The 27,080-nt window shown below is 44.9% G+C and overlaps 1 protein-coding gene across 1 annotated transcript in view; it reads left to right on the forward strand.

Moving 5' to 3' along the window:
- The window catches only part of ERICH3 (glutamate rich 3), a 92,404-nt gene that overhangs the window by 30,357 nt on the left and 34,967 nt on the right, over positions 1 to 27,080 (forward strand). Inside the window, exons 4-8 of the mRNA XM_088470784.1 lie at positions 4,802 to 4,873; positions 6,139 to 6,264; positions 20,084 to 20,245; positions 22,170 to 22,373; positions 23,575 to 23,755. Coding sequence (XP_088326910.1) covers positions 4,802 to 4,873; positions 6,139 to 6,264; positions 20,084 to 20,245; positions 22,170 to 22,373; positions 23,575 to 23,755 — 745 coding nt within the window. The remainder of the gene's footprint in view (positions 1 to 4,801; positions 4,874 to 6,138; positions 6,265 to 20,083; positions 20,246 to 22,169; positions 22,374 to 23,574; positions 23,756 to 27,080) is intronic.

A 27,080-nucleotide genomic window follows, 5' to 3' on the forward strand; every position in this document is an offset into this window, starting at 1 on the left:
ATTCAGTCAAATGCTTCAGAACTCATTGGATGGCGCTTCACAGTACAGATGGACAATGACCCGAAGCATACTGCAAAAGCAACCAAAGAGTTTTTTAAGGCTAAAAAGTGGAATGTTATGCAATGGCCAAGTCAATCCCCTGACCTGAATCTGATTGAGCATGCATTTCACTTGATGAAGACAAAACTGAAGGGAAAATGCCCCAAGAACAAGCAGGAACTGAGGACATATGCAGTAGAGGCCTGGCAGAGCATCACCAGGGATGAAACCCAGCGTCTGGTGATGTCAATGCGTTCCAGACTTCAGGCTGTAATTGCCTGCAAAGGATTTGCAACAAAGTATTAAAAAGTGAAAGTTAGATTTAGGATTGTTTAGTTTGTCCCATTACTTTTGGCCCCTTAAAAAGTGGGAGGCACATATAGAAACCGTTGTAATTCCTACACCGTTCACCTGATTTGGATGTAATTACCCTCAAATTAAATCTGAAAGTCTGTAGTTAAAGCACATCTTGTATGTTTCATTTCAAAGCCATTGTGGTGGTGAATAGAGGCCAAAATATGAAAATTCTGTCAATGTCCCAATATTCATGCACCTACTGTATATATATATATATATATATATATATATATATATATTGTGTAGAATAACAGAAGGAGTGCCATAGTGCCTCCTACTTTTGGAAGCTGGGAACTTGAGTCTTTATAGACTCAGGTCCTGACATCATACACAGAGCCGCATGGCCAGAACGCGACTGCATCCGCCGTGCGTCCCCCCTCTCAGCGGAGGTGTAGCTAGCCCGTGTCACTGTCTCTCTCCCTCTATCCCGCCCTTTTGGCGACTCCTATCTACATCACTGGGGTTGCAGAGCTTAAGCCTGGCTGGAGCCGGGTCGGGTCTTACAGCTGGTGGTTAGTGCTGGTTAATGGTCCCCCTGACGGGCGGTGCCCACGAGCGGCCGCACTGCCTTACAGCCCTGAAGCCGGCCTTGACACTTGCGTATTTTAATAAATTACAATTATTATTTTATTGCCTAGTCTGCTAAGATTTGATCCACAAGTAGTTTGTACACTAACAATAGGGACAGTATCTGCACAGAGTCTTATTACAAAACACATTTTTTTCTATTTTTCATAAAACAGGGAAGCTCTATAAGGCCCCTATTTACTACAATCCGCGTGTCAAATGAGAGTGACTCCGTCAATGCACTGACCCCAGCTAGCGATGAACCCCCCCCATCCCTGCGGGGGAGTGGTCGGAAAAAAAAGGTGTGCCTGTCCGTTTGAACGCCATTGCTTGGCTGTGCATAAATTAGCCACTGCGACGGCATACGCAGCTTGTGTACTCACTGCGTGTGATGAGGTTAGCGATTTATGAGCAGGGTCAGACCTGTTGTAGTTGTATGTAAGGGACCAATGTTATTAGATGTTCTCGATGTATACACAGGCCTGCAAGGTATTTCCGATGTGCGAAAGCGATAGCGGGCGTCTCTATGCAGGCTTTGCGATCGTAGTCATTAATATATTTTGCAGCAGACCTGCATGCTGCGATCTCAATAGCAATCAGGCCTTCCGTATGGTTTGTCAAGGGAGGAGAACCATGGTGGTGGTGGTGGGGGGTGACACCATGAGTTACTGCACCAGGTGACACCACTTAAATGGTAGAAAATAATACAGTGCTAATAAAAATATGGATTAATGACATTTGTAATCTCGTTTTTCTTTTGCTTGGTGGGGTGGAGGTGGGGGGCCCAAAGCATATTTTTGCACCTGGGTCCACCACTCTCCTGTTCCGCCACTGGGGCAGAGCATCTAGGCAGTGCAAGGGAAGTGATCAGTGTGTTTCGTAAATGAGACCTTGTGCGTTCCATAAAGTCTTAGATATATCACAATAGGATTGTTTAGTTTAATCGCTTATACGGTACATGGCCTCCTGTAGCTTTTACTGCACATGGCTGCTTCTTGTCTTCCTTCTGTGCTATGCAGCCATGTGCTAATGTTATTAGGGGGAGTTGTGTATTTTTGTTGCCTCTGCATTACTACAGTTGTATGCACAGACCAGCTTCAGGGCTCCCTGGTCTGATAATATAACATCATGACTGAAAAGCAAAGGTGTAAGAGAGGTATTTCTAATATGTTGTACAATTACCACATCCATTTTTTATTTGTGTAAATGGATTCCCTTCTACTTTGTATGAGAGTCTACTTCTAAGCAGATGTACAGGGGCTATTGGTACATCCGAACTCTCCGTTGGCAATGAGACTGGGTTGGGTACGGGAAGCCAGCCTCCTGACTAGGTTAGGATGCAGACACTTGTCAGTAGGTATCCTAACCCTTCTCCTACCCCTAAATCTACTCAGTGCGTAAACCTAACCTCCTCCTAGTACCTAAACCTAACCTCCCCCTAGTACCTAAACCTAACCTCCCCCTAGTGCCTAAATCTAACCTCCCCTCCCCACACCCTAAAACCTAACCTCCCCCTCGTACCTAAACCTAACCTCCCCCTAGTGCCTAAACCTAACCTCCCCCTAGTGCCTAAACCTAACCTCCCCTCCCCACACCCTAAACCTAACCTCCCCCTAGTACCTAAACCTAACCTCCTCCTAGTGCCTAAACCTAACCTCCCCTCCCCACACCCTAAACCTAACCTCCCCCTAGTACCTAAACCTAACCTCCCCCTCCCCTCACCCTAAACCTAACCTCCCCCTAGTGCCTAAAACTAACCTCCCCCTCCCCGCACCCTAAACCTAACTCTAGTGCCTAAACCTAATCTCCCCCTCCCAGCACCCTAAACCTAAACCTAGTGCCTAACCCTAATCTCCCCCTCCCCGCACCCTAAACCTAACCTCCTCCTAGTACCTAAACCTAACCTCCCCCTAGTGCCTAAATCTAACCTCCCCTCCCCACACCCTAAACCTAACCTCCCCCTAGTACCTAAACCTAACCTCCCCCTAGTGCCTAAACCTAACCTCCCCTCCCCACACCCTAAACCTAACCTACCCCTAGTACCGAAACCTAACCTCCCCCTAGTGCCTAAACCTAACCTCGCCTCCCCACACCCTAAACCTAACCTCCCCCTAGTACCTACACCTAACCTCCCCCTCCCCTCACCCTAAACCTAACCTCCCCCTAGTGCCTAAACCTAACCTCCCCCTCCCCGCACCCTAAACATAACTCTAGTGCCTAAACCTAATCTCCCCCTCCCCGCACCCTAAACCTAACCCTAGTGCCTAACCCTAATCTCCCCCTCCCTGCACCCTAAACCTAACCTCCCCCTAGTGCCCAAACCTAACCTCCCCCTAGTTCCTAAACCTAACCTCCTTCTCCCCGCACCCTAAACCTAACCTCCCCCTAGTACCTAAACCTAACCTCCCCCTAGTGCCTAAACCTAACCTCCCCCTACTGCCTAAACCTAACCTCCCCCTCCCCGCACCCTAAACCTAACCTCCCCCTAGTGCCTAAACCTAACCTCCCCCTCCTCGCACCCTAAACCTAACCTCCCCCTAGTGCCTAAACCTAACCTCCCCCTAGTGCCTAAACCTAACCTCCCCTCCCCACACCCTAAACCTAACCTCCCCCTAGTACCTAAACCTAACCTCCCCCTAGTGCCTAAACCTAACCTCCCCTCCTCACACCCTAAAACTAACCTCCCCTAGTACCTAAACCTAACCTCCCCCTCCCCTCACCCTAAACCTAACCTCCCCCTAGTGCCTAAAACTAACCTCCCCCTCCCCGCACCCTAAACCTAACTCTATTGCCTAAACCTAATCTCCCCCTCCCCGCACCCTAAACCTAACCCTAGTGCCTAACCCTAATCTCCCCCTCCCCGCACCCTAAACCTAACCTCCCCCTAGTGCCTAAACCTAACCTCCCCCTAGTTCCTAAACCTAACCTCCTTCTCCCCGCACCCTAAACCTAACCTCCCCCTAGTACCTAAACCTAACCTCCCCCTAGTACCTAAACCTAACCTCCCCCTAGTGCCTAAACCTAACCTCCCCCTACTGCCTAAACCTAACCTCCCCCTCCCCGCACCCTAAACCTAACCTCTCCCTAGTGCCTAAACCTAACCTCCCCCTCCCCGCACCCTAAACCTAACCTCCCCCTAGTGCCTAAACCTAAACTCCCCCTAGTGCCTAAACCTAACCTCCCCGCACCCTAATCCTAACCTCCCCCTCCCCGCACCCTAAACCTAACCTCCCTCTCCCAACGCACCCTAAACCTAACCTCCCCCTAGTGCCTAAACCTAACCTCCCCCCCTCGCACCCTAAACCTAACCTCCCCCTAGTGCCTAAACCTAACCTCCCCCCCTCGCACCCTGAACCTAACCTCCCCCTAGTGCCTAAACCTAACCTCCCCCTAGTGCCTAAACCTAACCTCCCCTTCCTCGCACTCTAAACCTAACCTCCCCCTAGTGCCTAAACCTAACCTCCCCTTCCTCGCACCCTAAACCTAACCTCCCCTTCCACGCACCCTAAACCTAACCTCCCCCTAGTGCCTAAACCTAACCTCCCCTTCCTCGCACCCTAAACCTAACCTCCTCCTCCTCGCACCCTAAACCTAAGCCTCCCCCTTAGTGTCTAGCCCTTACCCTCCCCCTAACCCCACTACTTACTGTTGGGATGCTGGAGGTCGGGATGCCAGTGCCCAGATTCTGACAGGTGTCAGGATTCCGGTACCGGTGTTCTAAGCGTCGGCATCCCCTTGGCCGGGATATTGACCGCATCCCCTTAGGTAGAAGGTTCACATGACGAGTTATCAGTCTGTATAACTACATTACTGCATCTTCTTCTGTTTCCTCTGCCAGCGGCGCCACCAAATTGAAATGAGACGAAAGCTAGAAACGTTTGCCAGGAAAGAACGGGTGCAAAGAATTAAGGTAACGCGCCAGCATTCTACACGCTACAACACACACATTCATTTCACACAATGCAAAGGGCCAGACTCATTGGGGACTATTTATAGAGGCCACATCCGTTCCGCGATGGACGGCAGGTTCTACGTTGGGGTCATCACAGCCAGCTAGTCCCGTTTTCCTGTCTCCCGATTTTTCGAGTAACCCCCCCGCACCCTTGAAAGAGTAGGCAAAATTCCCGCATCCCGCCCACTTCCTAGTGAAGTGGGCAGGATGGGGAGATTTTCCGAGACATTTGCGGATCCGTATGGACGGGGCGTGGCTACATTATGTGAATTATGTGAATAGCATAATTTAGCCCTGCCCCCTCCTCGCGGACCCTCGAATCGTGGGGATTTCATGTAAAGGGGGCGTGGTCTAATGCAGTCTATTGTCTGGCCCCGCTGCTCCCAGAATGCTGTGCTGCAAAGTCGGTAAGTATGTGCTGGGTACACATTAGGTCGACGGGTTGGCTGTTTGACCAACCTGCCGACCTATTTGACGATTGGTACAGTAAGTGCTTATACACTTAGCGATCGTCCGCCCGATGTGTTGGGTCTGACGTCACAACTTGGTGGGCATTTACATTTGTTTGCCCAGTTGAGCAAATATATCTGTCCTTCGGGCAGTGTGTACTGGTGGTCTACCGACCGCCCATATCCTTGCAGCAGAGGCCGCGAGGAGGGGACGGAAGATGCCCCACAGACAGCGGGACCCGCGGGGATAAGCAGATGATGGCTCAGTGTGTATGAACGACCATCGTCTGCAGATATATCTGTTCAGTGTGTACCCAGCTTTAATTATCATATTTTGATGTTGCAGTTTGCACTTTTGAACAATAATCACAAATGTATCAATCCGAGTTTTCTGCTTTCATGCTTCTTATGAGTTCCCAATTCAAAATCATGTTTTCCCCGATCATACATGTGTTCAAGAACTACAAGTCTCAACATGCCCGGCCAAACTGGGGTACTTTTAGTGTAACAACAAATTAGGAGAACCAAATTGCCAAACCTTGTGTCTAACCCAATATAATCACTAGGGGGCGCTCGTGACACATGCAAATACTGCTATTCTAATTTGTAACAAGACAGCTGCGTTTGTAAAGACTAGAACAGTACTGACCAAATTCAGCTCTTTCCATACAATTTCCATGGTCACAGTTGATGGTGAAAAGCTGTTTTAGTCCCTTTGTGACGTATATGCTCCGCTTGAAAAAAAAAACAACATAAAATCAGTTTATATTCCAGGTGGATCATTCTAAGAGGAGCGAAGAGGAAACGTTTCCAGCTTTCTCTCCTCACCCCCCTACCGGACCTAAAAGTGGGACCAACCGGCATCGGGGAAACCATGAACAATCCGATTCGTCCGACTCTGTGAGTGATGAAATAATAATACATTGCTGGGAAGCCTGATACATGTCAGACAGGGGCATCGAGATGGGGATCGCTCAGGGACTACAAGCGAGTCCTAATCATACCCCCAAAGTGGCAACATATAGCATCAGCACAGAGGAGCGGTATTTACATAGGGATGTGGCCACGCCCCCATGCACTTGATCACGCCCTCATGGTATAGGGCCCAAATGATCTCTTGAAAGCCCTGACATCAGGGGCCACATATGTTTCAACGTAAACTTTAAAATGGCGGCACATTACTGTCATACTTTCCAACTCTCCCTGATTGTCAGGGATACACCCTGAAATAGTAGCAATCTCCTTGTCCCCCTGAAGAGTCTAGAAATCTCCCTGATTGTACCTTACCCCCTATTATGTAGCTGTTATAGTAAAGAAAACAGAGATACTGTATATACGTTCAAATGGGATCGTTAGTATAATTTCCCTGTATTAGTTATAAGGCACAATGATCCCTATTGCTATATTGCTACATGCGTTTTCTGAAAAGTATCCGTGGGTTTTCATCAACAAGTAGATCTTACAGCTTTGGGGCTCATTTACATTTGGATGGAAGTCAATTTTATGACACGCCTCTCAGATGTAGCAGTACACGCCCATCACATGTATGACACGCCTCTCAGATGTAGCAGTACACACCCATCACATGTATGACACTCCTCTCAGATGTAGCAGTACACACCCATCACATGTATGACACGCCTCTCAGATGTAGCAGTACACGCCCGTCACATGTATGACACACCCCTCAGATGTAGCAGTACACGCCCATCACATGTATGACACGCCCCTCAGATGTAGCAGTACACGCCCACTTTCCCGACGCACTCATAGATGTTACTTTCACAATCTCCCTGAAATGCTTTTTCAAAAGTAGGCAAGTATGGTTATTGTTAATCTCAGTCAGAAATAAAAATAATTTCAAAATGAAAGAAATAGACACTGACAGCATTCATGAAATACGTGACATTGAGGTTTGCGACCTACATATATTGTGTTGTAATTTTACCAGGGATTTCTGATGTATAAAAAAATGTGAGTGTATATAAATTCATATATATTTATATTATGCTATTAATAATTTAGATAGATAGATATATGAGAAAGATAGATTATGAGATAGATATGAGATAAATAGATATGAGATAGATAGATAGATACATAGATATGAGATAGATAGATAGATATGAGATAGATAGATAGATATTATATATCTATCTCATATCTATCTATCTAATATCTATCTCATATATATCTATCTCATATATATCTATCTCATATCTATCTATGAGATAGATAGATATGAGATAGATAGAAAGATAGATAGAAAGATAGATAGATATGAGATAGATAGATAGATAGATATGAGATAGATAGATAGATAGATAGATATGAGGTAGATAGATATGAGATAGATATGAGATAGATAGATAGATAGATAGATAGATAGATAGATAGATAGATAGATAGATAGATAGATAGATAGATAGATAGATATGAGAGAGATAGATAGAGATGAGATAGATAGAGATGAGATAGATAGAGATGAGATAGATAGATAAATGATATAGATAGATAGATAGATAGATAGATAGATAGATAGATATGAGATAGATAGATATGAGATAGATAGATAGATATGAGATAGATAGATATGAGATAGATAGATAGATAGATATGAGATAAATAGATAGATATGAGATAGATATGAGATCGATAGATAGATAGATATGAGATAGATAGATATGAGATAGATAGATAGATAGATATGAGATAGATAGATAGATAGATATATATGAGATAGATAGATATGAGATAGATAGATAGATAGATAGATATGAGATAAATAGATAGATAGATATGAGACAGATATGAGATAGATAGATATGAGAGAGATAGAGATGAGATAGATAGATATGAGATAGATAGATATATGATATAGATAGATAGATAGCTAGATATGAGATAGATAGATATGAGATAGATAGATAGATATTAGATAGATAGATAGATAGATATGAGATAGATATGAGATAGAAGAATAGATATGAGATAGATAGATAGATAGATAAATAGATAGATATGAGATAAATAGATAGATAGATATGAGATGGATAGATAGATAGATATGAGATAGATAGATTGATATGAGATAGATAGATAGATAGATAGATATGAGATAGATAGATAGATATGAGATAGATAGATACGGTAGATAGATATGAGATAGATAGATAGATAGTTATGAGATAGATAGATATGAGATAGATAGATATGAGACAGATAGATATGAGATAGATAGATAGATAGATAGATAGATAGATAGATAGATATGAGATAGATAGATAGATATGAGATAGATATATTTGAGACAGATAGAAATGAAATAGATAGATATGAGATAGATATGAGATTGATAGATAGATAGATATGAGATAGATAGATACGGTAGATAGATATGAGATAGATATGAGATAGATAGATATGAGATAGATAGATAGATAGATATAAGATAGATAGATAGATAGATATGAGATAGATAGATATGAGACAGATAGATATGAGATAGATAGATAGATAGATATGAGATAGATATGAGATAGATAGATAGATATGAGATAGATAGATACGGTAGATAGATATGAGATAGATATGAGATAGATAGATAGATAGATATGAGATAGATAGATAGATAGATAGATAGATAGACAGATGTGGATAGATAGATAGATACATAGATAGATAGATATGAGATAGATATGAGATAGATAGATAGATAGATATGAGATAGATATTTAGAAAGATAGATAGATTTGAGATAGATAGATAGATAGATAGATAGATATGAGATAGATAGATAGATATGAGACAGATAGATATGAGATAGATAGATAGATAGATAGATATGAGATAGATAGATACGGTAGATAGATATGAGATAGATAGATGTGAGATAGATATGAGATAGATAGATAGATAGATATGAGATAGATATGAGATAGATAGATAGATATGAGATAGATAGATATGAGATAGATAGATAGATTGATAGATAGATATGAGATAGATAGATAGATAGATAGATATGAGATAGATAGATAGATAGATATGAGATAGATAGATATGAGAGATAGATAGATAGATAGATAGATATGAGATAGAGAGATAGATATGAGATAGATAGATAGATAGATATGAGATAGATAGATAGATATGAGATAGATAGATAGATATGAGATAGATAGATATGAGATAGATAGATAGATAGATAGATAGATATGAGATAGATAGATATGAGATAGATAGATATATAGATAGATATGAGATAGATATGAGATAGGTAGATTACTGTACTGTAAAGGGAGGCACAAAGAATTGTTTGCAAAACACCCCCCTCCCCTACAAATACATGGGGTAGACACATCACATGTACAATAAATAAAATATACAATTTAGTTAATGAACAGTATGAGTGTAGAATAGAGTATATATGTGTATAGCTGTACCCTCTGCTTGTGTAACATATGAGTCTAGTTCGCTTCAAATCATCTTCAGTAAGCACCAGCCCTGTACTAGGTGCACAAGATCGCCCCGGGGCGTGTAGGCATAGCTATGTCCCCGTATTGATGCGCACACACTAGACGATTTTTTTAAACAATGTTACCGATAACGACCCACTGTTACGACAATTTTGTTTAATCGTCTATTGTGTACGCACCAGCTTATTAACGATGCATGCTCCCGCGGGTCATTAACGATATCCCCAGTCGTCTCTATACTTGCAGTACAATCTGGGGATATCGTTAGCGACGCCCTGCTGCCGAATGCAGCATGGCCCCACCCCACCTTGCCGTTGTTTGTCGTTGCCGGCATCTGCAACTGTGTATGCACTTACCGATGCCGGCACCACCGTTGGGTCCCGCCGCTGACAATATCGCTGGGTACACACTTTGTTTAGTGTGTACCCAGCTTTAGAGAAAAATAGTAAACTACTATGTGCGCCACCACGAAGCGCAGATGCGCGCCACAGATAAGTCTCCTCCTCCTAAGCTTGCCAGGCCCTTCTTGAGCTTTGCCTACAGGAGGACGCCCCTTCACACCCACGTCCTGCCTCTTTGTGCTATAGGTGTTGATGCAATTAAAATGTGTACAACTCTACAGCATTGGTACATGCCTGGGTCCATTTTCAGAGCATGCGCACTGCAAAATTATGCAAGACGCGCTCCGTGAACGGGTGCATGAGCCCCGATCAATTCTGAATTAGCCTCCACAATCTGCATGTTGAGGTCACAACGATACATTACTTATTATGGATAATATTGTGTGACCCTGTGTTCTGTCAGTATGCTTCACAGACAACAGGAAAGCAATACAGACTTACCTGTCAGGCCACCATACAAAGATAATATAATACATAAAGCTCCGGCAATGTGTTTGGCAAAGCTTTCAGCTGTGTGACCACAAACGTCCGGCCTTTCTGTCTCCCTTATCCATGAGCCCTGAACAGGACTGCGCCAACTGAAGTTTATTTTAAACAATATCATTGTATTTGGTTTGTCGATATACAATGCCACCAAGACTCACATTCTTTACCCCATTGAATTACGTAAGAATTACACAATGTCTGTGGCAAAGCTCTTTCAAATACCCCGATCAATGTAAACAGCGTTATACAATGTTATAATAGTTTCTTCCTTGAACAAGTGCCATGACATTTAGTAATAGTTTTAATAAACAACTTGTATATTGAACGTGTCCCAATCTTTGTGTTGTTGGATACCAGTAATAAAGTGAAACTGTCATTCAATTTTGAAAAATTTATGTTTAATAGTACAGGCTGAATGCAACATGCAAATATTGACACATAGGGCTGTAACTAGGGTAGTTTGACCAGTGCCATGGCACAGGGCAGGGCAGGGCAGGGCAGGGCAGGGGACGCTTTTTGGGCCTGTCAGTTTTCCTGTATTGTTATCATTCTTACTTGTAGCTTCCTTTTCTTTTATCCCCAGCATCTCCTGGCCTCCTCTATCTCTTCCCTGACCCTTCCCCATGAGGCCATGGCCCTCTCTCAGGTGCACTATATTATGTCCCTATTTATCCCCAGCATCTCCTGGCCTCCCCTATCTCTTCCCTGGCCCTTCCCCATGAGGCCATGGCCCTCTCTCAGGTGCACTATATTATGTCCCTATTTATCCCCAGCATCTCCTGGCCTCCCCTATCTCTTCCCTGGCCCTTCCCCATGAGGCCATGGTCCTCTCTCAGGTGCACTACATTATGTCCCTATTTATCCCCAGCATCTCCTGGCCTCCCCTATCTCTTCCCTGGCCCTTCCCCATGAGACCATGGCCCTCTCTCAGGTGCACTATATTATGTCCCTATTTATCCCCAGCATCTCCTGGCCTCCCCTATCTCTTCCCTGGCCCTTTCCCATGAGGCCATGGTCCTCTCTCAGGTGCACTATATTATGTCCCTATTTATCCCCAGCATCTCCTGGCCTCCCCTATCTCTTCCCTGGCCCTTTCCCATGAGGCCATGGCCCTCTCTCAGGTGCACTATATTATGTCCCTATTTATCCCCAGCATCTCCTGGCCTCCCCTATCTCTTCCCTGGCCCTTCCCCATGAGGCCATGGCCCTCTCTCAGGTGCACTATATAATGTCCCTATTTATCCCCAGCATCTCCTGGCCTCCTGTATCTCTTCCCTGGCCCTTCCCCATGAGGCCATGGCCCTCTCTCAGGTGCACTATATTATGTCCCTATTTATCCCCAGCATCTCCTGGCCTCCCCTATCTCTTCCCTGGCCCTTCCCCATGAGGCCATGGGTCTCTCTCAGGTGCACTATATTATGGCCCTATTTATCCCCAGCATCTCCAGGCCTCCCCTATCTCTTCCCTGGCCCTTCCCCATGAGGCCATGGCCCTTTTTCCGGTGCACTCTTATGTCCCTATTTAAAAAATGGAGAGGGGGGGGTGCCAATGCTCTCTCTGGCACAGGGCACCAAAAAGTCTAGTTACGGCTCTGTTGACACACACACACTCACATACCGTTCTTAAGAATAGTATCTATTCTCTAGGCAACAATATACATTCAGGCTGATTCAGAATCAGACAAAGTGGAGATGTCCAACGCCGTGGAGCGATGTTTTTCATCTGCGTATGTGTCCGGATTTTCTACGTACAAAGTAACTGCCAAAATTTAAACTCCGACTCCTCTATATTTCTACTGTCCGAATTCAAAAATGCCAAATGTATAATTTTACATGCCATCTATCTAAACTACAATTTGAACCTTAAGGTGGGTACACACCTGACAGATATATCTGCAGATGAGGGTCGTTCATACATACTGAACGGCCATCATCTGCTTGTGCCCTCGGGTGCCGGCGGCTGGGGGGTGGGACCCGGCAGCCGGTGGGCGGGTCGGGGGTGTGTCCCGCCCCCCTCCTCGCAGCTGCCGCTGTGTGTGTACAGGCGGTGTGTCTGCAGACAGATCTGTCCATCGGCTGTGCAGCACTGCCAATGCGATAAGTTGGTGAACGATGACGATGACGTTCACCGACATATCGTGAATACACACTGGCCGATTTCATTAAGCTTCAAATAGTAGTTTAGATCATTAGATAATAGAAGAATACATGTAAACAAAGACAGCAGGGTGGGTTAATTAGATCACAGTGTAATATATGATGACTGCATGTGATAACTGGCAATTATCGCAGCATAGTGGATGTTTGCAACATAGGGTCATCATTACAGTCTAGACTTGGGTGACGACGGAAGCATGGGGTAATTATAATAGCATGATATATTATTTTACCGTACAATGCTATGGATGGAAATAGTCCTAAATTTTGAGATTAATAATTTAATCCCTCCCAAAAAATATAGAGCGACCACTTGTGCCAACAACTAATTGATTACTTATTAGTTACTGTAGAGCGTTTGGTAGTAGGGTAATTAAATCAATGCAATACATGATATCACTGTCATGTATCCTCCAGTGTCTAATGCACAATGCTGCTAATTCTCACCCCTGCTGTACCAACATTAGTTTAGTACTCCTCACCTATGCCTGGCCTGTACTGTACCTGTACTACATGTATTACACTATTACACTATTATGTGAGTATCAGTTATCATCATACAAAACAGTCTGGACAAAGGACATTTTAACTTCACATCACTATGTAGCTTTTTTTTCCCTGATTTGAACAAAACGCTGCTGTGCTGGTCTTTGTTTTATTTTTTTTATGTCCTGGTCCAGAACACGTTATTTACTGCCACTTAGCATTTTTTACTGCAAAATAATTATCAGGCTCATGTGTTCGGAGACATGAGACTGATCTGGAGGAGAACCTGAGAAATGGGTAAGACATAGACACCTGCATGCATTAATGCCATCACTGATATTTATATACTATTATATAAGAACCAAATCGACAGGCGGCACTCAGAGACTTCCATAAATAAGTAGCAGATTTATTCACACATTGTGCTCAACATCACTGATGAAGGGAACAAGTTCCTCGAAACGTTGATGTTGAGCACAATGTGTGAATAAATCTGCTACTTATTTATGGAAGTCTCTGAGTGCCGCCTGTCGATTTGGTTCTTATGTACTTGGAGGTATTTCCCTCTTCAGGAGGGCACCGGAGCAAATACAGCCTTTTTTTGGCTGAACTGAGTGCCGGGCTGTGGAGTGTCTAAACTATTATATATATATTTTTTTGAAGCTGGAGTCGATACATTTCTACCGACTCCACCCAAAATTTTCTCCAGCTCCCCAGAACTGGATAAAAGTAGCAGTCACTGGCTGATCGTCCTGCACCCTCCCTGGTGCGCTGGATGATCGATATTGATCGTCCAGCACACCACCAAGTCACCAACGACTATAGCGACACGCGATCAACGATTGCGGGTCCCTATAGTAACCTGCTCGATATCGAGCAAGTTGACCTGCATGCACGGCCGATGGACGATATCGCCATCGTCCATACGTGGCCGCATATCACTGGTCGATGGTGAGTTGGTAGGGACCAAAAAATTAACGATTTGAACGATTTAATCGCTCATTTATATCGCTACGTGTGTACGCACCATTACAGCCTTTATAGTCTACAGAATGTAGTTACTACTGGAAGTATTTCTATCAATCAGTAAAATGAGGAATGAAGGAAATATTACAGAAAAGCCATTATATCGCCTTATTATTTCTCAGCATTTAGCCTGTACCTACGTATTAGCGTGTTTGTGTTTGTTACACGATTTCTACACACATAACAAAGAAGAAACATTCAAACATGATAGTTTTTATTCCTGTACTATCCTAGGGAGTTTTACACCTATATGCAGGGATGTTAAGCTGGCTACACACCTTATGATAATGGCAATGAAATGTAACGATGCATCGCGGCGTACACACTACACGATTCGCCGTACGACAGAGCAATGTACAATCGTTCCTTGCTGCATATAAGAACATCACGCCGCCCGTGGAATCATCCCCACTGATTACTAAATAAATTATAAAACCCACTTACTGTTACCCTGATGTTTGTCATTACTGCTGTTATTAGTTCATTCAGAATGATCATTTCTCGATTTTTCACCGTATTAGATCTATCTGTGTAGATTCAATGAACGGCGGGAATGGACGTGCACCTGATAAGATAAGATATAAGATGTGTACAAAAATTGTGCCGATACGCGTCGGTACGATTTGTCGGGTGATAGATCGTATAGTGTGTGCCCAGAGCTGTAACTAGACTTTTTAGTGCCCTGTGCCAGATAGTGCATTGCCCCCCCCCCCCCCCCACTTCATTTTTTAAATAAAATAGTGCAGCTGGAAAAGGGCCATGGCTTCATGGGGAAGGGCCAGGGAAGAGATAGGGGAGGCCAGGAGATGCTGGGGATAAATAGGGACATAATACAGTGCACCTGAGAGAGGGCCATGGCCTCATGGGGAAGGGCCAGGGAAGAGATAGGGGAGGCCAGGAGATGCTGGGGATAAATAGGGACATAATACAGTGCACCTGAGAGAGGGCCATGGCCTCATGGGGAAGGGCCAGGGAAGAGATAGGGGAGACCAGGAGATGCTGGGGATAAATAGGGACATAATATAGTGCACCTGAGAGAGGGCCATGGCCTCATGGGGAAGGGCCAGGGAAGAGATGGGGGAGGCCAGGAGATGCTGGGGATAAATAGGGACATAATATAGTGCACCTGAGAGAGGGCCATGGCCTCATGGGGAAGGGCCAGGGAAGAGATAGAGGAGGCCAGGAGATGCTGGGGATAAATAGGGACATAATATAGTGCACCTGAGAGAGGGCCATGGCCTCATGGGGAAGGGTCAGGGAAGAGATAGGGGTACTCCTGGAGCAGCCAGGAGATGCTGGGGATAAAAAAGGAGGAAGCTACAAGTGGGAATGATAATAAGCAGGAAAACTGACAGGCCCAAACAGCGCCCCCTGCCCTGCGGTGCCCTGTGCCATGGCACTGGTTGCACCACCCTAGTTAGGGCCCTGTGTGTGCCCAGGTTAAGCCCCTTTGGCTTTTAAAAGTGTCTCGCATGGTCCTAGATCTCTGTAATAAGTAAAAACAATGTGGTAAATGAAAGAAGCACCATATGCCGTTAGAATAGACACCACATACCAATGACACCCGACATTAATCCCCAAATTCCCCGCAGACCCCTTACAATGTCCACTTACCCCAAACCCTCACATATGTCTTTTAAAACCCCATTTGCCCAAAACTGCCTTTCAGGCTTTCCACTTTCCATAACGCGCCCTCACCCTGACCACTCGCTTATTTACGTGGTGAGCCATAAAATAGGGAATGAAAGCAGGGGGCTGATGGGACATAAAGTAGGGGCATACTTGCCTACTTTTGAAAAAGCTTTTCAGGGAGATTGTGATAGCAGCACCTATGAGCGCGGCGGTAAAGTGGGCGTGTCCTGCTACATCTGAGAGGTGTGTCATACATGTAATGGGCGGGTACTGCTACATCTGAGGGGTGTGTCATACATGTAATGGGCGGGTACTGCTACATCTGAGGGGTGTGTCATACATGTAATGGGCGGGTACTGCTACATCTGAGGGGTGTGTCATACATGTAATGGGCGGGTACTGCTACATCTGAGGGGTGTGTCATACATGTGATGGGCGTGTACTGCTACATCTGAGAGACGTGTCATACATGTGATGGGCGGGTACTGCTACATCTGAGAGGTGTGTCATACATGTAATGGGCGTGTACTGCTACATCTGAGTGGTGTCTCATACATGTAATGGGCGTGTACTGCTACATCTGAGAGGTGTGTCTTACATGTAATGGGTGGGTACTGCTACATCTGAGGGGTGTGTCATACATGTAATGGGCGGGTACTGCTACATCTGAGGGGTGTGTCATACATGTGATGGGCATGTACTGCTACATCTGAGAGACGTGTCATACATGTGATGGGCGTGTACTGCTACATCTGAGAGGCGTGTCATACATGTGATGGGCGGGTACTGCTACATCTGAGAGACGTGTCATACATGTGATGGGCGTGTACTGCTACATCTGAGAGGCGTGTCATACATGTGATGGGCGGGTACTGCTACATCTGAGAGGTGTGTCATACATGTAATGGGCGTATACTGCTACATCTGAGAGACGTGTCATACATGTGATGGGCGTGTACTGCTACATCTGAGAGGCGTGTCATACATGTAATGGACGTGTACTGCTAAATCTGAGAGGCGTGTCAAACATGTGATGGGCGTGTGCTGCTATATCTGAGAAATGTGCTTTTCATCCAAATGTAAACTAGCCTCAAAGCGGTTAGTAAGATCTATTCGTTGATGAAAACACAGTGATACTTTTCAAAAAATGCATGTAGCCATAGGGATCATTGTGCCTTATAGCCAATGCAGGGAATTTACACTAATGATCCCATTTGAATGTATATACATCTCTGTTATTAATATATATAAGAGCTTCATAATGGGGGTGAAATGCAATCAGGGAGATTACTAGCCTCTTCAAGGAGTCAGGGAAATTGCTACTATTTCAGGGAGTCTCCCTGACAATCAGGGAGGATTGGCAAGTATGAGTAGGGGTAGACATTGGAAGACTGTCGTCCATCAATGGTGGATGGGCTTCTGACGTTGAATCTTGTCCTGTCCATAGCATCAAAACAATTTGATGGAAGAACCAACGTGGTGATTTGCTCGTGCGCACGGATTCCGGTTTGCCCATGCACACGAGAGCGGTGCGGCAAGGGACAGATTTTCGGCAGCTGCTCTTCGCAGCGGTTTTAGCAGTGGCAGACCATTGTCAGCGGCAGACATTGGGAAACCGCCAGGGAATTAAAAAAAACACTCACAATGCAAAAAGAAGCATTGTTATCTGAGAGCCATTGAGTGCCGATGTCCATCGCTAACATAACGCAGGAAGAATCTGGGGAGCCGCGGGTGAGGGCTCAGGGGTTATATATGATCCTCAGGCCACATGTTACCCATCACTACCTTACAGTGACAATGGAAATCAGACGTTTACAGACAGACTGGAAGGCAGTTGGGCGTCCTCTTTTACTGCCACATGCAGCTGCTGTACTTTAGAACAGATAAATAATGAAAATGTGGCCGAACATCTCTTACAAATGATCTAACCAGCCTCTTCTATTTATTATAATAATACAATTTGATCCAATCACTTGCTAAAATTTTATAACTTTATTTAAATTATTTAATAACATCTCACATAAACTATTACCCTACATGCAACTATTATTATTATTATTATTATTATTATATTCTGATGATCCACAATATTATTTTTACGTTACCAAATTCATAGTTTATGTTATGTGTATGTTATGTTTTTCCATACTCATTTTCCTTTGTACATCTAGTGCCCCCTAGTGCTAAGATGGAAAATAACTATAGCACAAAAATTAAATTTCGGCGTTTGCATACAGAAAGTCCTAACTATGGGCCTTAGGGTCCGATTCAGACCTAAACTGCAGACGCACGCTATAGGCGATTGTCGCTCGTCTGTGCATGCGTATGCATCGCAGTGCGCGTGTGCAAACCAGTCATTGCGATCGGGAATCGTGCGCTCTTAACACAAAGACTGAGCGCTACTTTGAGTGGCAGATAGCGCCGTTTGTGGGTGGTAACAGGGTAAGGTGCTTGTGAACGGGGGAGTGGATGTGCGAACGCAGGCGTGTCTGACCGTTAAAATGGCATTTTATGGGTGTGCATAATTAGCATGGAAGCGTCATTGTACACGTCATGGATATATTTCAGCCTGAAGTGATCGCAGAGCTTGCGGCGGGGTAAGGTCTACCTCAATCGCTGCGTGCTGCTCCGATGGCTCTCGATGTTACCGATTAATCATACACTTCCTGGAGATGAACGTGTGTTAAGAAAGGAAAGTGGGCGTCTTTATACCGTCGTGCGCTCACTCTGCCGTCGCAATCTAAGACATAGAGGGCGTCCTTACACCAGACAGTGCGATCGCGGAATTTGCATACCCGGTCCTTTTGGCAGCGAGAGAGTCCAGGTCTGAATCAACCCCTTAATACAGAGTCGGTGTTAAACGGACTCGCAATATGAGATCACAAATCAATTTGTACCTTTGCAACCGATTCAGTCAGTCGCATTCGCACATCGCTGCAACTTCCCATTAGCCTCCGCTCCCTCCCCTTGGCTGGGAGGAGACTGGGTTGCGATTTGAGGCGTAGTTTCTGGGTGCATTGTAAAAAGTGTCAAATAACGGTATACAATGTAATCACATTACAAATAATGGCCGGATAGAGCGGATAGTAAGGGGTATATTTACTAAAGTGAGAGTTTTTAGAAGTGGAGATGTTGCCCATAGCAACCAATCAGATTCTACTTAACATTTAAATAGCATCTTCTAGAAGATAATAGCTAGAATCTGATTGGTTGCTATGGGCTTTAGTAAATTTACCCCTTAGGGCAGTGGTTCTCAAACTTTTTTGAATCACGGCGCCCTAGAGTGTCAGCAATGTTTTCACGGCACCCCTAAGCCAAAATTGTGTTATTGAGAAATTCAGAAAAAAATGTAGTGAAGTAGTAAAGTGAAGTAAATTGTGCTCCCCTGTCATCCTTAGGGTAGTTATGTGGTGGGGGACAGGGATGTGCTTCTGTTTGTCAACATATTTACATTAAGTTGACCATAAATAATTTGATTTGGTGCTAGACAACCAACTTGAGGCACCCTTGAAAGTGTCTCAAGGCACCCTAGGGTGCCACGGCACACAGTTTGGGAACCACTGCCTTAGGGTCCTGTAACATGGGATTAGTATCATACTTTTAATGACAATACTTTTGAATATATATGCAGGTGTCCCCAATCCTAATTGAGTATGAAGCGTTACTTTTTTGTGTAAAATGAGCGTTTGCAATTTTTTGCTGCCTATTTTATTGCATGCCCACACCACGACCTTACTGTACTGCGACTGTGCGCACGCCCACTTCCTGCGACCTCATGCTCATTCCAGCCTTGGTCTGAGTAATGCTCTATTCTCAAGCCACATTTGAGACTGTAAAAAAGACGCAGATAGCGAAAAGCTGCACTTGTGCAATGCGAAAAAATCGCAACTTGAGATAAAAAAAAGTTGCAAATAGCATTTCAGGCTGATTCTGAATAAGTCCCTATAATATGACTCAAAATTCATGCTTTTCTGTGTGTGTCCGTGTTCTTAAATGTTGGCGTTACGTTATAAAATACTAATTTATTTATTTCATTTTTATTTAAATCCTAAAGTTGTCTACACCCCGACCAAAGACTGCGCCAAGCCTTATGCAGCGCCCGGCTCGGCTACAGCCGCTGCCAGTACACTCTTCATCCGGGAACGTACCAAAAATGTCCACAGCTCCACGGCAAAATTACTTCATCAATGAGGAGGAACATCGAATCACCAGCGGGGTGAGAGTAATAAATGGAGTCACTTCTGTGATTTTTCTTAAATTTTTCAATCCAATAAGATTATTGCTGATCCGGAGACTCGTACGTAGAGGAAGAAAGTATAGTGGAGGGGAAAAGTAATGTAATTATGAAAGTATTAACATTTTAAAAATTATTACATACTCAACAGAGAATATAACACTTGTGATGATCACATGACAACCAATCAACAGTTTACTTTGTTTGATCAGCGTGAGACAGAGAATGAATGTAAATTTTCTGATGTATATGTTGGTGCGTTTCAGTTAGATTTTGCATATTTCTCACATTTGTAGTATTTTACATAATTTAATGTAACGTTGTCAGGAACAGAAACACTTTTAATTTTTATTTTTTAAGTTTTTGTTGGAATTGTGAAGTTTAAAAAAAAAAATATATATATATATTTAAAGTTTTTTAAATTGTAGTTTTTTTTCCTTTCTGGAAGGTGTACAGAATCTCCATTTAGGACTTGTGTCTCACTATTTTATTTCTTCAGCAGAATATGAGTAATTATTATTAGGGAGAAAAAAAAAATCTAGAATGATATAATTTGCCAACCTTGTGGTAGTTAGATGGGGTATAAATGTACCAGAATGTCACATCTCCCTATATTATATTGGTTTTGTTATCGTATACACACTGCAAACAATACTAATCCATTCCTTTCACACGTAGGCGTCTATGTACTAAGCAGTGAAAAGTGATAAGACAGTGATAAGGTGCCAGCCAATCAGCTCCCAACTGTAATTTTTTAAACACAGCCTGTGAGATGACAGTTGGGAGCTGATTGGCTGGCACCTTATCACTGTCTTATCACTTTTCACTCTGTCACTTATCACTGCTTAGTACGTAGACCTCTTAGGGGCTCATTCAGACCCGCTCGCAAGCGCTTATGCGCTCGCAAGCAGGTCGATGTTGAGGCCCTGCACACACGCAGCGGCCGCCCCGGGGCTCACTACAAAAGGGGCAGCTGTCGATGGTGATTGACAGCTCGCACCGTTTTGTAGGTGGGGTGGGTGGCTGGCCAAATGGAGGCGTTCCCGACAAAACACCTGCCATTTGGGGGTGGCCCCACTGACATCACTCGTGATGTCAGTGGTGAGCTTCCGGCTCTAGTAGAGCCGAAAGCTCACTGGGGCTTGCGGTAGACGAGACCCTACCACAAGGGTCTCGTCACAAGCCCCGATGGGCTTGCGACGAGACCTGGCCGCTCGCTAAAGCTGTGGGTGGTTACCCACGGCCTAGCGAGCGGCCAGGAGGCCGGCTCTGAACATAGAAGCGACCGCCCTCATTCAGAGTGAGCGCTCGCATTTTACGAGCGGCTCTGAATGAGGTCCTTATATTGTGCTTAGTAGTAAATGGAATCCAACAGACAGATACAAAAGTAATGTAAGAAATTATTTGAAGTAAAAGAGTCCCCTTAATGGGCACGTATTGCCTACACATAATGGGGGTGGCCATTTTGTTGGCTTAATCAAAAGTCATGAGGCAGCAGCCTATCAGTTCACTAACAACCAGTGACATCACTGAGGTAAATTGTTCAAGCGGGCAATGTATAGACTGAGCTAATATTCCCTAGGACCATAAATTGCCTCACTGATGTGTTACTGCTCTTACTGAATTGATAGGATACATCCTCATAACTGTATGGCCAGCTCACAAAATGGCTGCCATAACAGTAATGTAATAGGTGCGCTAAGAGATAAGTGTGAACTCTGAATTCACCAAACATTTGGGATATTTCTATTTTTAGCACTGAATGCTCATCATGGGCCTTTTATAGATGAGTAAATCCAACTAGAGGGTACAATTTTGCTCCTTTTGGCAAAGCCATGTGGCACTGGTATGGTGGCTGGGGGATTTGACATTTCTGGTGTTTACTGATGTTTATCTGTGTTTCTAGACCGATAAAGAGATCATGCGTATAATGAGCACCAAGGATCATTCTACGGGAATATCTCCCTATCGGCTCCCCATCATTAACAACTTTGTGATGCCCGTTCCGCCTCCCCCCCAGAAAAACCCTAAACAGACAATGAGCACTTCATCCAGAGGGAGGCGCTACCGTCCCATCACGGCTCCTGACGGGCCTGAGGCCCCCTCTAAGGTAAATACACATATTTATGTATTCTAATCATCATTTATCTTTATTTCCGGCAATATCTGTCTCTGGTTGTAAAGTGGGAGGGGCCACGACAACATCTAGCCAATCAGATCATCAGAATGTTCACAGGACCTGTATTAAAATAAACAGGGTAGTTAGGTCTGACAGAGTGCTGTCCCTATATAGATGTGGCAACCGGGGGCTAATGAGAACGCACATACCACAGGCATCTGTAGAGCGTAGGAGGGTGTAGAACAGGGTTAGGTAACCTAGGTCACTCCTGGTGCTTCACAACTACAAGTCAGGGCATGCAGCAACTTGTTCCACACTAAGGACCTCAGAGTCGGTCGAAGCGGCCGCACGGTTATACGCCACCGATGTTCTCTATACTGCGCATGCGTAAAGTTAGCAATGCGCGTGCGCAAACTAGCCGCTACGATCAGAAATTTCTCTCTCCTTGAACACAGCCAGGTCGGTAGTTTGAGTGACAGATTGAGGCGTTTGTGGGTGGTAACAGGGGAAGGTGCTTGAAAACGGGGGAGTGGAGTTCCGAACGCAGGCGTGCCTAATTATGCGAACGGCGTTTTATGGGAGTGCATAATTAACAAAGTAGCGTCATGGCACACGTGACCTGGGAGGTTTTTACACTGACATCATCGTAGAGCTTAAGAGAGGGTATGGTCAACCTTAAGCTCTACGACCAGTTCCGATGGTTCCTGATGGTCTCGATTAATCCTTATATGCCCGGAGATGACGTGCAATGCGTACGAGAAGGGGGCGTATTTTTTTGAATTCCGGCCGCTTCCTCCCCTTGGTCGTCCAGCTACCGATCCGAACTTAGGGACGCAACTTGCGAGGGAATCATTTGCATATCCGGCCCCTTTTCCCGTACGACCGTGCGGCCGCTTCGACCGACTCTGAATGAGGTCTAAAGAGCTTGAGAGCAGCAATTTTCTGAACTCCTGTACGATTAGGGCACGTCGAAAGATCATTTCAAGAGCACCCAGACTGGTAAGCCGTCCGAGCATTGTCCCATAAATCGCGAAGGCCGAATGACAAGAGCTGAACGAGATTATTAAAGTTCTGCGGAGCCAGTGATCTGGGACAGTGTTAAAACTGGTTTGTGACACAGATATTTTATGGCGATACCCACTACTGTTGTGATTTACTGGCAGAATAAAGTGATTGATCTCCTGTACTCTAGGATACTGGAAAGTTTCATAAAACGTCCTTGCACAGTAACGTGAAGATTACCATGGTTTACCTGGGGAAAAATGTGCATTTATCACACGAGTTTGACGACTACAGGGATGAAATTAAGGTCTTCCAGCAGCACTGCGGGGGCGAAAACCTTTGCGTTTATAAAGGAAGGCTCCTGGAAGAAGGTGAGGAATCCTCTATACATGATGCATTTTTATTATAAAGTGGGAGGTAATGATACTATTGACTTTAAGATACATCTCTGTAATATTAAGCTACAGTGCATGAAATAGCCGCAGTGGTCATATTTAAATGTATAAATCCACCATACTCTCTTTCACTTTACACTGCTGAATGTTATATGGAAAGAGTTATTATAACAGAGCAGGCACAGCGTGACTGACAGCTGGACAGTATTGCTTTGCAGAAATGTAAACTGGTATAATTTGATTAAATATATATTTCATTTGCTGGATACACACAGATTTGCAGTGGTAGTGATACTGCTGACAACAATTGTTGTTCTGTTTTGTATTCATATATTGTGCTAATATTGTACTGATATTACCATGCAGCTGTTATCTTGTATAATATGGGTAAAATTGAGTACAGGGCCGGGATGCAGCAACCTGAGATATATACGTTCAAACTCCGAATAATGCAGGTTTGACCGCATTTCTCATAACACCAAGCCGCAGAATGCGGTGCACGCCGGGGATTCAGATGGCGTTACCCTATATAATTTATAGAAATAAATTACTGCAGTTTAATGTCTCAGTGTATTGTGAAATGACATTAGATGTAAATTAATAATTGGAGATAAAAAAGAAAACAGAATTGTTTTTTTTTAACAAAATTGAATAAAAATTTTGGACTCCTCATAGTAACCGCCTTGTGCAGATATAGCCGCTTTGTACAGATATAGCCGCTTTGTACAGATATAGCCGCTTTGTACAGATATAGCCGCCTTGTGCAGATATAGCCGCTTTGTGCAGATATAGCCGCTTTGCACAGATATAGCCGCCTTGCTCAGATATAGCCGCCTTGTGCAGATATAGCCGCCTTGTGCAGATATAACCGCCTTGTGCAGATATAGCCGCCTTGTGCAGATATAGCCGCCTTGTGCAGATATAGCCGCTTTGTACAGATATAGCCGCCTTGTGCAGATATAGCCGCCTTGTGCAGATATAGCCGCTTTGTGCAGATATAGCCGCTTTGTGCAGATATAGCCGCCTTGTGCAGATATAGCCGCTTTGTACAGATATAGCCGCCTTGTGCAGATATAGCCGCCTTGTGCAGATATAGCCGCTTTGTACAGATATAGCCGCCTTGTGCAGATATAGCCGCTTTGTACAGATATAGCCGCCTTGCGCAGATATAGCTGCCTTGCGCAGATATAGCCGCCTTGTGCAGATATAACCGCCTTCTGCAGATATAGCCGCCTTGTGCAGATATAGCTGCCTTGTACAGATATAGCCGCTTTGTACAGATATAGCCGCCTTGTGCAGATATAGCCGCCTTGTACAGATATAGCCGCCTTGTGCAGATATAGCCGCCGGACACTCGTGTAGCATTCTTTCCGTAATGAAAATCAAATATTGTCGGGAACAAATTGGCATAGGCCAGGGGGTATTGCATTGGTCTGCATAATGCTGTTTTAGCACTTTTGGCTTAGGGTGTCAAAGTGGCATCACAAGGGGGGTGCGGTCCGCACCTGGGTGTTACCCGCCTAGGGGTTACACCAAGGTGCAGACTCCCTCTCGCTGACAGGAGCCGGGTGCTGCACCATAGCATTAAGTGCAGCACTCGGCTCCTGACACTGAGGGAGTCGGCCAGCACTCCACACAGGTACCTCCTGCACCCCCGCTCCCCCCCCAAAGTAATAGGCACAGGATTCGGGCTACCAGGCCACGCCCCCTGCCCATGTGACCACACCCCCTTTTTGGTGGCGCAAGGCTGCACAGCGCACGCAGCATACCTCCCCGCATCACTACGGGGAGTGATGCCACTGGGTTTCAATAACTCTGTGCAAGTCACCGACTAGGGATCCAGAGCATCACACTTCCTCCTCCTTGTTTGACAGGTGGTTATTTTAGCCCAAAATTTTAAATGGCAATGCTTTAAATAGCAAATCAGAGGGTGTTTTGCTATTGAGAGTGTTGTCCTTTTAAATTCTGGGCATCAGCAGGATCTTGGTAAATAAATCCCACGTGCTGGGGAAATGTCCTTTTTCTTACTGGACAGGATAAAATAAACCCTGCATAATGAACCACAGATTTCAGCTTTATACAGTATCATCGCTCTAGAAGACCCATTGCCAGTCCTCAGTAACCCACGGATGGTGCGTCATGGCCAGGCAAGGCTCATTATCATTGCTGCAGAATAGCTGTAAGGGTCTGAGGGCCTGATTCAGAGCCGGACGCTCTGACCAGAGCGCTCACTCTGAATCAGGGCCCTCCTACCTAAACTTGGAGCGGCCTTTTGGACGCTTGCATAGCTGTGGGTGACCACCCACAGCTTATGCGAGCGTCCATGATGATGGTCGAGATGGTCAAGACCATCGCGACCATCGGGCTTGCGACGAGACCCTGCGGTAGGGTCTCGCTGCCGCAAGCCCAGGAGTGATTTTGGCTCTATCAGAGCCAAAATCACTCCCACTGACATCACTAGTGATGTCAGTGGGGCCAGACTCAGACGGTAGGCGTTCCCATGGGAACGCCTCCGTCTGGCAGCCATGCCCCCGGAACGCCCACCAAAGGGGACGTGCTGTCACTCACCATCGACAGCACGCCCCCTTTGGTGCGAGACCCGGAGCGACAGCTTGGCTGTCGCTATCCGTGTCTCGCGCATGCGCACGAAGGAGCTCCCTCCGTTGTGTGCATGCACATTTGGGTACCATCGACCCGCTTGCGAGCGCCCTGCGCTCGCGAGCGGGTCTGAATAAGACCCTGAGTCACTAGCATATGCAAGTGCAATTACGGACGCAGATCGAGCAATTGTTTGCCATCGCCAGTGCCAAATTACCAAAGAGGCAGAGTAGGCACCAGGCCTATGGGCCCCTCGCCTTTTAGGGCCCCCCGCGACAACGGATCAAAATAATATTGATTTGATCTTGAATAAAAATTCCAATAAAGCTCTCTTAAATTGTTTCTAAAAGATAAAGAAAAATGAATGAACTCGTGTAATGTCCCCGTTAACAATAATTTGTTTACTAACCTTAATAATTGTTAATGTTTGTATAATAAAATAAGTTTGTTAAAATAGTTGGTTGTTAAAATGAAAAACGTTTTAGGAGATCATTTGCGAGGGGGGTCCCGAGATTTCGACTGCCTAGGGGCCTCCACAGGGTTTAATCCGGCACTGGCCATCGCGCATGTAAATAAGCCACACTGTGCCTGCACAGCGACTGCATTGAGATCAAGCACGCATAGAGCAATCCATCGCAAAGTGAGCGACAGGCTGTCAGCGTTTGGGGGTGGTGACGGGGGAGTGGTCTGAAAAACGAAGGCG

The sequence above is a fragment of the Taudactylus pleione genome, unplaced genomic scaffold (assembly GCF_031769625.1).
Source record: "Taudactylus pleione unplaced genomic scaffold, aTauple2 ptg000103l, whole genome shotgun sequence".
Classification (NCBI taxonomy): Eukaryota; Metazoa; Chordata; class Amphibia; order Anura; family Myobatrachidae; genus Taudactylus; species Taudactylus pleione.